Source organism: Protopterus annectens, chromosome 3.part0 (assembly GCF_019279795.1).
Source record: "Protopterus annectens isolate FY-2018-M chromosome 3.part0, PAN1.0, whole genome shotgun sequence".
In the NCBI taxonomy this organism is placed as follows: domain Eukaryota; kingdom Metazoa; phylum Chordata; order Ceratodontiformes; family Protopteridae; genus Protopterus; species Protopterus annectens.
In genome coordinates this window covers 1,948,174,817-1,948,190,892 of record NC_056731.1, presented here as the reverse complement: position 1 = coordinate 1,948,190,892, position 16,076 = coordinate 1,948,174,817, and the positions used below count along the sequence as shown (strand labels likewise).

General features: G+C 42.1%; 1 protein-coding gene across 1 annotated transcript in view; it reads left to right on the top strand.

Annotated features, from left to right (window-relative positions):
- The window catches only part of SETD2 (SET domain containing 2, histone lysine methyltransferase), a 3,532,865-nt gene extending 3,528,920 nt beyond the window's left edge, over positions 1–3,945 (top strand). The window contains exon 28 of the mRNA XM_044066027.1: positions 3,006–3,945. Within this exon, the coding sequence (XP_043921962.1) occupies positions 3,006–3,167 (162 nt within the window). The 3' untranslated portion in view covers positions 3,168–3,945. The remainder of the gene's footprint in view (positions 1–3,005) is intronic.
- Positions 3,946–16,076: the final 12,131 nt, after the last annotated feature.

Here is a 16,076-nt window from a genome sequence, read left to right as displayed (position 1 = left end):
AAATCACAAACCAATACTGACACACTCCCAGATGGAAACATTATGCATCACATAATCTGCCCAATCGTTTTCAGTCAAACATTACATAGCTCATTTAAGTCCCGCCTTCTTTTAAACCTCATTCCTCCCCTGTATGTATTGTTCCCACAATTCCTATTTGTTCCTATGTAGTTTGCTCCTACCTTTTTCCTAAAGATCTCATTTCCAGTTTTATCTCTGTTGCTATATTCACTATTTTGTAATATAGTTGGTGTAGATTTTGATTTCCATTTCTAGTAAGTTGTTTTTTTCAGAGCCAGCTTTTCTTGACTATCATACCAGTTATATCCTTGAATTCCTGAGTCCCTTATTTTCTTTCCCAGTGGTTCTAAATATCATGCAAATAAAGGAAAGAGAGGACATCCTTGCCTGGTTCCTCTGCTAAAGCAGAATGTTATCAGAGAGCATCCCACCCACTTCCATTCCCTCATATATCCTCCTAATCAACCTTATAAATATAATAGGGAATGCAAATGCTTCCTTTGCTCTTCTCATGAAGTCCCAGCTTACTCTGCCATCAAGACCCACCAACAAATGTGGTATTTTCTTACATTCTGCTGCCCTCCAGATCATCAGTGTTATGTCAATGTTGTCAAATGTTTGCCTTACTTCCACAAGACCACAGTGATCAATATCTATCAATTTTAGCATTACTTTTGCCATTTTTTTAGCCGTTATAGGCATAAACACTTGTCATGGTTTAGTATTGGAATGGGCCTGTGCAAAGCTGGATCTTTACCCTCTTTAGGTATTATAGCGCCATCGCTTTCTTCCAGGATATTGGTACTTCCTCTCTTAAACTACTGTTAAACAAAACTTTCCAGATCTTTCAGTTTTTTCTCTCCTATATTCCAAACTTCCATAGGAATACTATCTGTACCTGGTAACTTTCCTGTAGATTGGTTGTACATCACCATTTTTATATCATCTCCTCCTATGCATATCAAGACCTTCAATTAAATGCACTTGTTCCTGTGAAATGTAAATTCTGTCTAGCCTAGCCCAGTTTTTGTATCTTGGCGAATAATGTGTAAATTCACTCCAAACTCCTGTTATTGAATTCATATCTTCCATGCCAAACATTTTTATAAATTTCTTTAAAAATCTACCTTCCTTTGTTATATTTATTGTATGCATATGTGAGACTAGTAAAGTTTAAAGACTTTGCAGAAAGCATCATATTCTTGAAAAATGATTATTCCCACCTTTTTATGTATACTTTTTTTGTTAAATGTCTAGATCCAGCATTTGTGATACATGCATGTACTGTTTGCCAGGTTAAGCTTTCATACAGTTTCTTGTCCTCTCTATTTGAGCGTATGTCACTCACATCTTATAGAACTTTGTTTTGTTGAAAACCCTGAAACAAAAATACAAACGCACCCTCAATACACAATAAAACCTATGAACACACAAAGCTATGTACATCTTCAAATATTGAAGTTTTGCCCTCCTAATAGGAACAGATGTTCCAAACTAAAAGCCACACATACAGATTTCAGATAACCTAATAGGTTATCCATGCTGAGACACACAGGTACAGTTTCTGGTTCTGTTAAGTGCTGACTGGGTTTGTCTCATCTTTATAGCTCTCTCTCAGCTAGGAAAACACTTGAAGGTTTTCATAAAAAAGTTTCTCCAGGCCATTTCTCTTTATCAGATTGCCTGCTAGAGACATGAAAAACATACACAAAACTGCCAAGCATATATTTGTTCACTAGAAAAAGCATTATAATAGTCAATATTCTTTTTCATTTACTTGCTTTCTCTTAAAACTTGTTACTAGATTAAGTTAATGTTGAGTTGCAAGGGTGAGATTCAAAATTTTAATCTCACAACAACTCCTCGACATTCCCTGAATAATGGAATAAATTTACTCCTCTTCTGCCTGGTGTACAATGAGTAGTCAATCTCCACAAACACTCTGCTGTCTCCCACTTTTTTATGAATGTCTGTTTAAAGCTTCTTCCATTTTTCCAGCCTTTTATTGTTTGAGTTGATATACTCCATCAGAGTTTAATTCAGGTCTGTGCTGTGTGCAGTTGCCTTATACTTTCCTCTAGGTTACTGTAAGTCATTTCTGGAGTTTGAACTGCTTTTTGCTGAGCAGCTGTAGTACTTTTCCCAGTCAGTGTTTTTTTATTGCTGTTTGTAGCTGATTTTCCTTCAGGTCCTCTGTATTCCTTTTTTCCTGGCATCCAGGCAGTGCGCTTACTAGCCAGTTACTGAAATTTACTCAGAAGTCCAGGTCCACTGGCTTTTTTTGCTAAGTTTCTGCTTTCACACTGGGGGAGAGACAATTAAGCTGTTACTCAATGTGCAGTCATATTCAAAGTCGGACATCGTTTAGTCTCGAGAGTTCTGGTGCTGGCAGTTTGACAAAGGATGACAGTTCTTCTAATGCACCCCTTTATTATTCCTGATTATGGTATGGGACTGTCTTTTGAAGACTGTGTTTTAGAGATCTAGGATCCAAGCCAAGTCCACCCATTTCATAATATGTAGGATTTGGCCTCAGACTATATAAAGCAGACAGAGTAATGTTTTTTGTACCTGTTTAATGTAGCAGTTTTTCTTAGCTGCGTATTTCTGTAGATGTTATGGAAGAAAAAAATTGTGAATTTTTTAAGTGAATCTGAAGAAAGCAATATAAAGAACACTGATATTATATGGAGATGTAAAGTGAAAACCTGTAGTAAAAAAAAAAAAAATAAATCATAGGAAGGGGGGGGGGGGTCAGAATATATTCAGCTGCAGAGAAAGTAGACCCGGGTGGCAAGTTTTTGTTATACCACAGTTTAAAGTAAATGTTTTGCATCAATTTATTACCAGTACTGAATGTTCAATGAGCATTTGGGAAGCTTTTTAAACCCAGGAAAATAAAACAAAAGTTTTGTAGTTGTAAATTGTATTTGTTGTTTTAGAACTTGTTCATAAGCCACTGTATTTTTTTTAATTCCTTCCAGCTGACCCATGGTGTAATGAACAAGGAGCTGAGATATTGCAAGAACCCCGAGGACCTAGAGTGCAATGAAAATGTCAAGTACAAGACGAGGGAGTACATCAGGAAGTACATGCAGAAGTTTGGACCTTTTTACAGACCGAAGGAAGATATGGAGATAGAGTAAAATTAAACGGATTCTTTGGGAGGTGACTTTATAGAGAGACCACTTCATGATATGCTTGCTTACCAGAAAGAGAGACTAAAGGCTGTAACACTCATAAGTTGACTTTATTAACACACAAAAAAATTATTGCAGCCATTCAGAGAACGCAGCAAAGAAAAAATACGCTGAGAGTGCAATGAGCCCTACAGATTATGGTTGTGGATCCAAAAGACTGTGTAAACATGTCATTTTTGTTTGGGTTCTGGTCACCAATGAATTCTTTTTTGCTGTAGCCTGACCAGGATCGCAAACTGCCATGCCATGTGTTCACTGGCGTATTATTTATTTTTTTTTGCTGCCATTCTGTATGTATGAGCAGCCTAAAAAGCTTATAAAATATGTATTATATGTTTTATTGTGTCTGTGAATATATTGATAAATAAATTTGACTTTTCTCACCTTGAAGAGATAACCGGTGAGAACACGCTGTATGGACTGCTTTTGTTCTCCCAAGAGATCTAATCTTTTATCATGTAAATATTCCAAAGCTAAAGGCCAAGAGGCCGGATGCACTGTTGATAAGATTGATTTTATGTGCTTAAATCATTTTACTTTATTCAATTTTTACAGAACTTTTTATGTATAAATTAAATTACGTATGATCCCATGTGAGCCAGGTGTAAGGAGACTGTGATATTGAGTGTAAAAGGTTTTAATTTTTTTAAGACTCAGAACATGTATAAATGATGTGTGCATAGCAAACAAAACTCCAATAGATTCCTTGTTTTTGAAATATGAATGTCAGGGTTGTGTTTTCATTGATTTGGTGTAATCAGTTATGCATGGTTACGTAGTAGTACAAATTTGAAATGAGGTGGTCTGCCCTCAACCATCAGGAGTAAGGCCGGAAACACTTTTGCAACAACAATTTGCCCAGGCCGCTGACTGTTCACTCCCGTCTGTCTAGTAGTCAGCTTACTCTGAAGATTAATTTTCCTCTACCTAATGTTTGTATCATAGATATCACCCCAGTTCACATTATTGGGTATTAGTCTTTTTTTAATCAGACAACTTTGGATTCTGTGATATCCTGACTGAAGACACTGTTGCAGTATTCCTGACATATGGGTCACCACTGATGATATCTGGCTGGAGTACCAAAGCTTTATTTTTCCTAGGCCATATGTTCAGTGTATTACCTCAGCTTATATGCATTCGGGTAAAAAGATGGGTGTACGAGTGTGGATCCTCAGACTATCTCGTCGCCAGCCTGAGCGCAGGTCATACAAACATTGGACTGTTCATTGCTCTCTTTGCTTTGTTCATTTATCCAGTTAAGTGCCCCATTGAGGAACCTTCTTTATGTTATGATTTTTTTGCTAAAATTAAATGTGTCAACTAGGTGAGGTAAGTGCAAGTGCGGTAGGCCGATTCCATACAAGGACTTGCATACCAAGTGTCTTTTTTTGTCTAGGCCCAGAACATGATCACAAATCTTGTTCTGTGTAACAGTAATTCTTTCCAAAAACCCTTCGGTCTAGGCTTTCTACTCTGAACACATTTCTCGAGACCCGGCTTCTTAAATACTTGGCCCAGTCCAAGATGGCTGACTCGGTCATCCACAGACATCCCCCTACAGCTAAAGAATAAACTTGAGGCTTTGAATGGATACAATGTTTCTGACTCCAGTGTACTTGCTGAGGTTACACAACCCCTCTGTAAGTCAGGCTGCTTTTCAGTTGCCCACTACCATGACCCTGTTGCAGGCCAGCATGGCTTCTAAATCCTTGTAGACTGCTTGAAATGTCTGAGGAGCTGCATATCATTTCAGAAAAAACACACTGCCTCCCACAGGTTTTAGTTAGAGAAGAGACCCCAGGCTGTCTAGTAGAGGTCAGACATAGCTCCAAACCTCCATGTTTCATCCAGTTGGATGTCATGCCAGAATGAAAAAGCAAAACACTAAGCATGCGACACCCCCCCTCCCCCAGTAGCTAGAGAGAAAGAATGGATGAATTTCTCACAAGGCTCATTTAAAGCTATTATGTCTTTGAAACCTCCCTCCTTTGAGTCTCCACAACAGCAGCCTACTCCTCTAAAACCTATCCTGGTTTCCTCTTCCACTGATGAGGAACAGGATTATTATGCTCTTTTCCGGACTATTCTTATCAGCTACATTCTCCAGGGCAAATCTCTTCTGAAGGAGGGACTCCCTCGCACCTGATTCCTATATTGAAGGCTCTTTTGAGGAGACTATACAGAACACCCACCTCTTATTCTTCACCTGATTCCCGATCATTTCATAAGCGATCAGGTGTAGAAGAGGTGGATGTTCTGTATAGTCTCCTCAAAAGAAGCTTCTTTTGAGGAGACTATACAGAACATCCACCTCTTCTACACCTGATTCTCAACCATTTCCTGAGATCAGACAGGTTTACAAAGTCCCGAATAACCTTAAGTATCTATATAAGAACCTAGTGGCAGACCCTTCTGCAGTATCTCTCTTAAGATGAGCCCTCTGAGCTTCTGCCCAGTGCTAATGCAATACCTACTGACAAAAAAAAATTAAGGCTGTATATAGCTGGGGAAAGAAGGTTTTAACTTATGCTACCCTAGTCTTTAGGGCTATTCATTTCCAGACTCAAATAAAGTATTTGATCTCTGGTTTTAACTCCTTAGTTATTTTGGAACCTACTGCAGGAGATTCTAAGCATCAGATGCAGAGCTTACTTTTTGTAGGTCACTGAGATTGCGAGACACAGCATTTAGTACAGTTACAAAGTTGTGGATGTTTCTTCTAGGGCAGTTTCCACTGGATATGTTATCTGCAGGTATATATGGCACTGCTGTCAGGCTATACCTGAGGCTTTCAAATCAAAAATTGTAGATTTGCCTTTGGACAAGACCTACTATTTGGCTGTCAGGCAGCCAGTTTATTCAAAACTCACCGAGACCAAGGTAAGACTATGAAAGACTGCAGACAGATGTTCTTCATGTTTCACTGTTGCAGTCATTACATTTGGGTAATCTGCTGGCAGGTTGCCCTCAGTCGGCCTGATTAACAAAGTATTGGGTCCTGCGCCGGTTGCTGTCCCTTCTTCCATGACGTCAGGTCGTCAGGGGTATAAAACATGCAGCTGACACCATTACATCAGTCTTTCTTGCTGCTCGGTGCCCAAAGCAGAAGCACTTCGCAAGTGCCGGTCAACTCCTGAAATTTCCGTTTTCGAGTTTCAGAACTGAAGTCTTCAACTAAAAAGCTAAGTACCCCGTTGGAGAAACTTTTTCTTGCTCCTTACCGATGTCAGTAAAAGGTAATAATTGTATTACTTGTGCGAAGCAAATACCTCATAAGGATTTCCATTTGTACTGTATTCCTTGCCTAGGCCCTGACCACGACGTACCTTGTTGTCGGTTTTGTGCTTTATTTAATCCACGCACTATCCGTCGTCTGTACATTTTTGCTTCTAAATATTTCAGTTCTCTGTTTAATTATCCAGAAATGATGTTGGTTAGCCATCCGACTACCGGAATACCAAAAAAAGCAAAGAAAAAGACAGAGACAGGCCATTGAGGTCCAAAACTGCCGACGATGCTTCTCCTAAGCCAGTCGCCAGTTCGCCGGTACTCAGTGAGGTGCTTTCACAGCCCCTGATACCCGCCACTTCTGATTCGCAGGCCTCTACTGAGACCAATTTGGAGTCCGGTATGCCGCAAGATGCTTCACCTATGGAACCCATGGATGTCTCTACCTTGGATGGGTCCGGAGCCGCTGTGCAGGCACCGGCTTCTGAGGGTGTATTCAGGCCTACAGATTTGTATATTAAACAGACACCACCTTCAATATTAAGGCCAAAATCTCAATCTATGTCTGAAAAAATGACGCCCAGGCCACATGTTCAGGCCCCTATATCTAAAAAAACAAATGATCAAAATGGCTGAAGATTTAATTACTCTAATCAGGGGTAGTCAACCCCCCCCCCCTTCTAAGAGGCCTAGGGCTGAACTTGACTATGAATCTTCTGAACAGGACTCTGTTTCTTCTGACTCTTCTAATGAACAAGATTTGTCCATACCTACTTATGAGGACTCTGGTGCAGAGGATTCCATTCCTTCTCCTCCCCCCCCCCCCTGAGGATTTTTCTTTTGGGGAAACTTTACATACCTTAAGGGAGCATTTCCACTGGGAAAGTCAGGATTTATCTGAATCCAAAAAGAGGCTTAGGGATTTCCTCCTTCTTCCTCAGCATAGGCATTTGGCTATACCTCCTGTACTAGACGTTGCTGATGTGTTTTCAGAATCCAGTATGGCCCCTGATTCCCTGCCTCCCGCCCCTTGTGAGCCAGACAGATACTACAGGGTTCCTGACTCCCACAAATTCCTTTTCAAAAATCCTGTTGCGGACCCTGAAACTATTTCTCAGGGGCCCAAGGGCATTAAGGCTTCTACTGCATAAAATTCTACCCCTTCTGATAGAGACTCCAGGACCACTGGATAGATGGGGTAAAAATGTTTACACTTCTGCAACCTTGGCAATCAGGGTTTTAAACTGTCATTTCCATATGCTAAAATATCAACAGCATATCATGGGACTGCTTAAAGAGAAAATTATGTTGATTTATGTCTGTGTGGAAAATAAGGATTTACAGGATTTATTGCATTCAGCTGAACAAGTTGGAAAACATACTTTGCAATGTGGTTTTGATTCTTTGGAGGCCTCTTGCGGGGCTGCTGTTACTGGGTCTGTGCTTAGAAGGCATGCTTGGCTTAAGGAGCAATCTCTGCCTGATCATGTTAAAGCAAAATTGTTGGATGCTTCTTTGCAGCAGGACCGTCTTGTTTGGCAATAAGGCTGAAGAAGTTCTAAAAAAGATGGAAGATGAAGCTAACTCTCTGCAAACTGTGAAAGATTTCTTACAAGTACGACCTCCAAGATTTAGTAGGCACTGGCCTACTAAGAACTGGTCCTTTCCAGTTCCTTCCAGAGCCACTCAAGCCAAACCCAGACATTCCAAAAGTACCAGGTTTCAGTCCCAAGGGACTTTCAGAAATAAGCAGTGGGATGCCTTACAAATCTGGAAACAACAAGACACCTCCCTATGGTAAACAGTCTCAATGACTTTCCTTTAAAATTACCAAGCACTTACCTCTTAGCCACCCCTTTGGGGGAAAAATGGCTCTTCATGCAAAAAAACTGGCAACTTATAACCCAGGACAAATGGGTTTTAAAATAGTGTCCCAGGGATACAGATTTCATTTCCACATGTTGCCAACTCCAAATGGATGGCCAGACCTGACCCCAAATCAGTGGGCAGAGGCTCAGAAACAAGTACCTTCCCTTTTAAACATGGGGGCAATTCAACTAGTACCAGAAGGGGAAAGGGACAAGGTTTCTATTCCAGACTTTTCCTGGTACCCAGAAAAGACAAATCATGGCGTCCAATTCTGGACCTGTCTACTCTAAACACCTTTCTGGACATTCCAAAATTCAAGATGATGACTCTTCATCAGTTACTTCCTATGCTAGGCAAAGATGCCTGGTTGGCAACTCTAGATTTAAAAGAGGCTTGCCTGCATATCCCAATCAGGGAATCTTGCAGAAGATACCTCTGCTTCAAAGCAGGCTACTTGCATTATCAGTTCTCTGCACTGCCCTTTGGCTTATCTACTGCGCCCAGGGTATTTACAAAGTGCCTGGCTCCAGGAATTGCATTTTGCAGTCAAAGAATTATTCAAATATATCTATACCTGGACGATTGTCTCATTCAGGCAGAAAACAAGGCCATTCTTCTAGAACATCTGGTGTTTGTAAAAAGGGTTCTAACTTGTCTAGGTTACACCATAAACGAAAAGAAATCACAACTGGTCTCACAAAAAATTACATTCCTGGGTGCAAGCTTGAATACAACTGCCCAGATGGCTTTCCTTACGCCAGAAAAGCAAATTCATTTGTTGACTTACTTCAAACAGGTGGCCACAAAAACCCTGCTTATCTGCAAGACAAATACTGCAAGCCTTGGGGTTCATGGCCTTCTGCATTCTTTTAATTCCATATGCAAGATTGCATATGAGGAAACTTCAGTGCTACTTAAAAAGTTTATGGAGTCAACATTGTCACAGCCTGGAAACAATGATTCCTATCATACCTTGCCTGCAACTAGAGTTCCTATGGTGGGCAGAGGCCTGCCACCAAAACAAGGGACTGTCATTCACACCACCCCCTGCCACCCAAACCCTAACTACAGATGCATCAGACTATGCATGGGGGGGCTCATCTGGCAGGGAAGTGCATTCAGGGCAAATGGAGCCCAAATCAAATGCACCTTCTTATCAATCAAAAAGAAATGCTAGCTGTACAGAATGCACTGACAGCCTTCAAGGACTACCTTCATCCAGGACAACTAATGGGTACAGATGGACAACACCACAGTTATGTGGTACATAAACAAGCAGGGGGGTACACATTCCTACCCCCTCTGCAGACAAGCCATGGTATTGTGGAACACGGCCTTGAGCTATCAAGTACAACTACAAGCTCAATTCCTGCCAGGAAAGCTGAACATTTTGGCAGACAAACTAAGCAGAAATCTCATGGACCCACACGAATGGAAACTGGAATCACGGATTTTCAACATGTTGACACGCAAATGGGGGAGCCCAGACATAGTTCTTTTTGCCTCACCCCAGAACTACCAGTTGGACAAATTTTGCACAAGAACTCCTCTCAAAAAAACTGAGAAAGTGGATGCTTTGTCCTTCAGCTAGGAAAAGCTATCAGTCTATGCCTTTCCCCCTCTGCCTTTGCTTTCCAAAGTTCTACTAAAAGTCAAACAGGACAAACCAAAAATTATTTTGATTGCTTCAGACTGACCTCGGCAACACTGGTACCCACTCCTACGCAGTCTGTCACACATTTCTCCATGGCACCTGCCTCAGACACCTTCCTTACTGTCTCAGCAGAACAACCAAATTCTGCACCCTCAGCTCCAAACATTGAATCTTGCAGCTTGGTTAATCACTTAAATTCCCCCTTAGCATCCCTCAGCAAACCTGTGATGGATGTCATATTGGAGTCGAGAAGACCTAGTACTAGAAAATCTTATGCTGACAAAAGGAAAAGATTCTGTGCCTGGAATCAATCTCAAGGGATGAGCACAGCAGTGCCCAATTTACCTCAGATTTTGCAATACTTAACTGAGATGCTTCACAAGGGCCTGTCTTTTTCTTCCATAAAAATCCATGCCTCAGCCATTTCAGCTCATTACAACAGAGAATCCCCCTCATCCTCTGCTAAAGCAGTATCTCAGAGGGGCCAAAAACTTGAGGCCACCCAGGAGAGCTCCAACCCCTGCCTGGGACCTTAACTTCGTATTGGAGAAACTCACTCTACCTCCTTTCAAGCCAGCTGCTACTGCAGACTTAAAATTTCTTTCCTGGAAAACAGCCTTCCTTTTAGCAATCACTTCGGCTAGAAGGATTTCTGAATTATAGGCCCTTATGGCAGTGGAGCCTTTCATCATCTTTCATGAGGACAGGGTGTTGCTCAGGACCAACCCATCCTTCATGCCCAAGGTGGTATCCAGTGTGGCTCTTAATCAGTCCATTCATTTGCCAGCTTTCTTTCCCAATCCACAGAACAAGGGGGAGCGGATTCTGCATTCATTGGATGTACACAGACAATTTGGATTTTACTTGGACGGGAATAAATCTCAAAGAAAATCTGAACAACTGCTGGTAGCATTTGCTGCAGGGGCAGAGGGAAAGGCTATTTCAAAGCAAACCATTTCCAAATGGCTAAGCCATTGTATTGATTTCTGCTATAAGCACCATGGAAAACCTATCCCCCAGGAGATCAGATCCCATTCCACCAGGGCTGCATCTACTTCTACAGCCTTTCTCAGAGGTGTTCCTACCAGGGATATTCTAGAAGCTGCTACCTGGAGTTCAGTTCATACTTTCAGCAATCACTATCATTTACCAATTTTCACTAAATCCAGAGCTGGCTTTGCCACTGCTGTTTTGCAGGGCCTTATAGCCAGTCCTAATGCTGTATAAGTCCATCCTCCCAACCATAGCTTTGGGAATCTACCCAAATGTAATGACTGCAACAGTGAAACACGAAGAATGTAGTAAAGTTGTATACACTTACCATAAATGTAGATGTTCAAGTGTATTCATTGTTGCAGTCCTGGTTACCCTCCCTCCAGCCCCCCTGCTTTTTCTCTTACTATGCCTCTCCTTTCTTTTACTACACTTAAGCCTTTTTGGTGTATTTGCTTTTGTTTGGAGGTATATATTTTTGTGTTTTTAATTATTTATATATATTTTGCTCCCCATTTGGCGGGCACCTGACATCTGGGGCAAGAAAAACTGATGTAATGGCGTCAGCTGCATGTTTTATACCCCTGACGATCTGACGTCATGGAAGAAGGGACAGCAACCGACGCAGGACCCAAGACTGTTAATCAGGCCAACTGACAGCAATCTGCCAGCAAATTACCCAAATGTAATGACTGCAACAGTGAATACACTCTAACATCTACATTTATGGTAAGTGTACACAACTGTACTTTTCTACTCTCCTCATGTCCTAGATAACATAGCAACTATGCAGCTAAATGCATCTCCTTCATTGGAAGGGATCCTAGGACAGTTCAAAAACAAAGGAAAACTCCTAAGAAAAGATGCCCTGAAAAGTCCTAAAAGGAACCTCCAGCTGAGAGGCAATTCTTGGGAGGCAAAAACCTGTGACTACCCCTGCAAGCATCACTTACCATTCTTAGCCCCATTACCCCTCTTTCTCAAAGGGTGTCACTCTCCCTGTCCAGGTGGGAAGCTATTACCACCTACAAGTGGATCTTCCCCGTTATCAGGGATGGCTATGCCATGTTTTGGGAAAAAATTCCCCCCCTCAAAGGCATGCCACCACCACCTCAAAATCTAATATTTCTTCTGACTGCCATTATTCAAGACATCTTAAATTGGGATACTATTGAGCAAGTCACGATAGAATTCATGGGACAAGGGTTTTATTCCAAGATTTTTCTATCTCAAGAAAAGAAGGGCAGAAGAGACCCATCATAGACCTGTCTATCCTAACATTTATCTGAAGGTACCATCTTGCATAGGCTAATGACTTGAGCCCTTACAAGATTAGACAGTTTTACCCAGATTTTCCCCAGTTTTCTGTCCTGGGGGGAGATAAGGGTCAGTAAGCGGGGTTTTGATAAGGGTCAGTAAGCGGGGTTTTGACAATTTTTACAGACTATGTCCATAAGGCACATGGGCACCACCCTCAGAATGAATTTGCAATTTCCCATCCATTGGTCCAGATTGTGCTTGAAGATGGTCAGGGAATGGTTCTGCTTCAGGTGAGTATGAAGCCTGTTGCAGAGTAGGGACGATCTCTGTCACACACATCTGTGTCTTTTCTGTTTGCACCAGAGTTCAGGTTTAGATCCTTTGAGCAGGCAACCCTCGTGCAGTTAGTTTTGCGAATATGCAATATTTCCATCAGGGCTGGGTCAGAGTGTGGCCTTGTAGGTCAGGCATAGATCACCCCTCAGTATTCAGTAGGAAGTTGAATACAGCGATAGGACTTATAGTCAGTTCACATATGACATGTGGTTATACCCTGTATTATTTTGGTGAGAACTTCTGAGGGCACTCCAGCTATTGCAAGTGCACCCGGCAAGGTACGTGCCAAAGGGTACACTGTACTTTTATTATTGGTCTGATGAAGGCAGAGTACAGTGGTACTATGACATCCTTAGATCTGGATGCCATGTCCTTACTTAAGCTGAGAGAACACAGAAGGATTTTCTCACCCCTGTGGATACATAGTGGTCAGAGTTCATATTACTATCTATCTCGGTACCCAGATCTTTCAGCAGTGGGCCCTGTTAGGAGGGTGCTACTAATGTGATGTGTAGGGGTATTTGATTTCCCAAAAAGCATTATGCATTTCTTCGCATTTAGTTTGAAGATGTAGCTCTAATACTAATCATTAATCTGCATCAGTTCTTACTGTAGGATGTCAAGATTGGGGAGTCGGTGATTGCCCCCAACTTGCAGTCATCAGAAGACTTGGTCATTCAAAGGCAGTCTACATTTGCCTAATCATCTGAGAAGTATATCCCAAGCAGGAGGGAGCCTTGCACTGAGCCCTGTGGTATTCCACAGGTGACTGGCCTCATACTGGATGTGGATTCCTCCTCTCTAATAACGTGTTCTGTCCGTGATCCATTTGGTTGTTCATCTGGTGACAGAGATTTATGCCCAGTTTTGTGAGTTTATAATACCTGAGTGGGGTATTGGGTCAGATGCCTTGACCAGGTCAGGGTGAGTGGTATGCACTGTCTTACCCTCATCTATGTCTCACAGTCGTCCACCAGATTGAGCAGGCAGGACCTGCCCTTGAACTTCTGGGTTGGGTCTAGAGCCTGGAGATTCCTATGTTAATCAGCTCCAGGATTATCCTTTCCATAGTCTTGCATACGAGGCTAGTCAGACTTGTAGGTCAGTAGTTTCCAGGATTCATTGATGGTTGCCCATTGTGCAAAGGGATGATTGTTGCTCTCCACTCTGCTGGGACAAAACTTCTTTGAAGATTGTGGCTAAATAGAGATCTAAATGAGTCCACTAGGTCATGTTTCAAGCTACACCCTGGGATTCCTTCAGGGACCATTGTTGCCATGTTTCTAGCATTAGAGAGAGCCATGACAACATGTTCTTTTGTAATAGACAAAGGAATGCTAGGGGGTATTTCATGGAGAGTGTTCAGAGGTAGAGGAGGTGATATTTGAGCTGAATTTATAGGGCCAGTAGGTTTGCTATTTCTTATGGCTCAGTGTAGGTATTGACATCTACAGCCACCTCAGCACACTGCGTTTCCCTTAAGATATCGGGCATAACTAAAACATGCTTTGTAGTTATCCTTTGCTTGGGAGGCTATTTTAGTCTCATATTTAGCTTTTGAGGACTTTGCTAGTTCACAGATTTACCAGTTGTGACTCATGAGGGATTTTTTCTGTTGTACAACCTCCCACTTGCTTCTAGACAGGAATTTCTTCCTTCTGTTGTATAAGATATTTATGCCAGGGGTCCACCAAGGTGATTTGTTTTTCCAGCTAGACCTAGGATGTGAAGTTGTTATATCTCGCCATTCATTCTTACAGATTGGTTTGGAGCCGATCTACTACAAAGCTCGAGGTCTTCAGGTAGCTTGAGGCCAAGTCCCTATCCCATGATGTACCTAGAGTTACCCCAGATTTAATTTGCCGCTGCAACAGATCGGAGGTTCTTGCTAGCTCAGGCCAGTAAAAAACCTGATTTTATTGAAAATGTATTGTTGATAAAAATTTCTGCTTTATACCTTTAGATATTTAGATAAACTCATAGCTTTTTGTGTAGATGTTCATAGTGTTTCACTGTTGCAGTCATTACACTTGGGTTATCCTGCCGTCAGGCGGTCCCGCAGTCGGCCAGAATTCCAAAGTCTTGGTCCGGCTTCGGTTGCTGTCGCTTCTTCCCTGACGTCAGAGCACCAGGGGTATATAAGATGCAGCCGACGCCATTTTCTTCTGTCTTTCTTGTCGCATAGTGCCCAAAGCAAAAGCAGTTCGCTAGTGCCGGTTGGCCGACTACTGAGATTTTCAAATTCGAATCTCAGAACCAAAGTCTTCAATAAAGCTAAGTACCCCGTTGGGGAAACTTTTTCTTGCCTCAGACCGATGTCAGTAAAAGTTAATAATTGTATTTCTTGTGGGAAGCAAATACCTAATAAGGATTTTCATTCTTATTGTATTCCATGCCTAGGCCCAGACCACAACATCACTAGTTGTCCGTTTTGTGCTAGATTTACCAAACGCACTATTAAACGTCAGTTTGATTTTCCTCGCCATTATTTTGGACGAAGGTTCAATTATACCATGCCATCAGAACAGCCAACGACCGGAATACACAAAAAACGCAAAGACAAGGATAAGGACAGGCAACCGAGGTTCAAAACCGACGAAGCCTCTTGCAGGCCAGTCGCCGGTACTCAGTGAGGCACTTTCGCAGCCCCTGACTCCCGCTGCCTCAGAGCCACAGGCCGCCTCCAACTCCCACGTGGAGACATCTAGGCCTCTGGAAACTCAAGGTATTGGGCCTACAGAAATTATTCCCTCAGATGGGTCTGGAGCCGCTGAGCAGGCATCAGCTTCTGAGGGTGTTTTCAGACCTTCACAGCTTACCATCAAAACAACAACCAAGTCAAAAACTCCATTACAGACAAAGAAACAAGTACAGCATTCTCCTGGACATGCCTCCATGCCTAAGAAACAGATGCTCAAAATTGCCGAAGAACAAATTACTCTGATCAGGGGTTCGCATCCCCCTCTTGATAAAAGGCCTAGGCAGGATACAGACTATGATTCCTCTGACCAGGTTTCCATTTCCTCTGATTCCTCTTCAGACCAGGGATACTCTTTACCCCCCTATGAGGACTCGGATGCTGAAGAATCAATCCCTTCAGCCTCTCCTCCTGAGGATTACTCTTCTGGGGAAACTTTACATACCATGAGGGAGCATTTCCATTGGGAGAGCTAGGATTATTCAGAATCCAAGAAAAGGCTCAGAGATTTTCTGTTATTGCCTCAGCATAGGCCCCTTGCTATTCCGCCTGTGTTAGATATTGTGGATGATGTGTTCTCTGAATCTAGTTTAACCCCTGATTCTTTGCCCCAGCTCCAGTCAAGCCAGACAGGTACTACAGAGTCCCTGACTCTCACAAATCTCTTTATAAAAACCCTGCTGCTGACCCAGAAATTATTTCCCAGGGTCCCAAAGGGGGTAAAGGCGTCCACTGCTAAAAATCCAGTACCCTTTGACAGGGATTCCAGAGCATTGGATAGATGGGGGAAGAAAGTTTACACTTCTGCAATTTT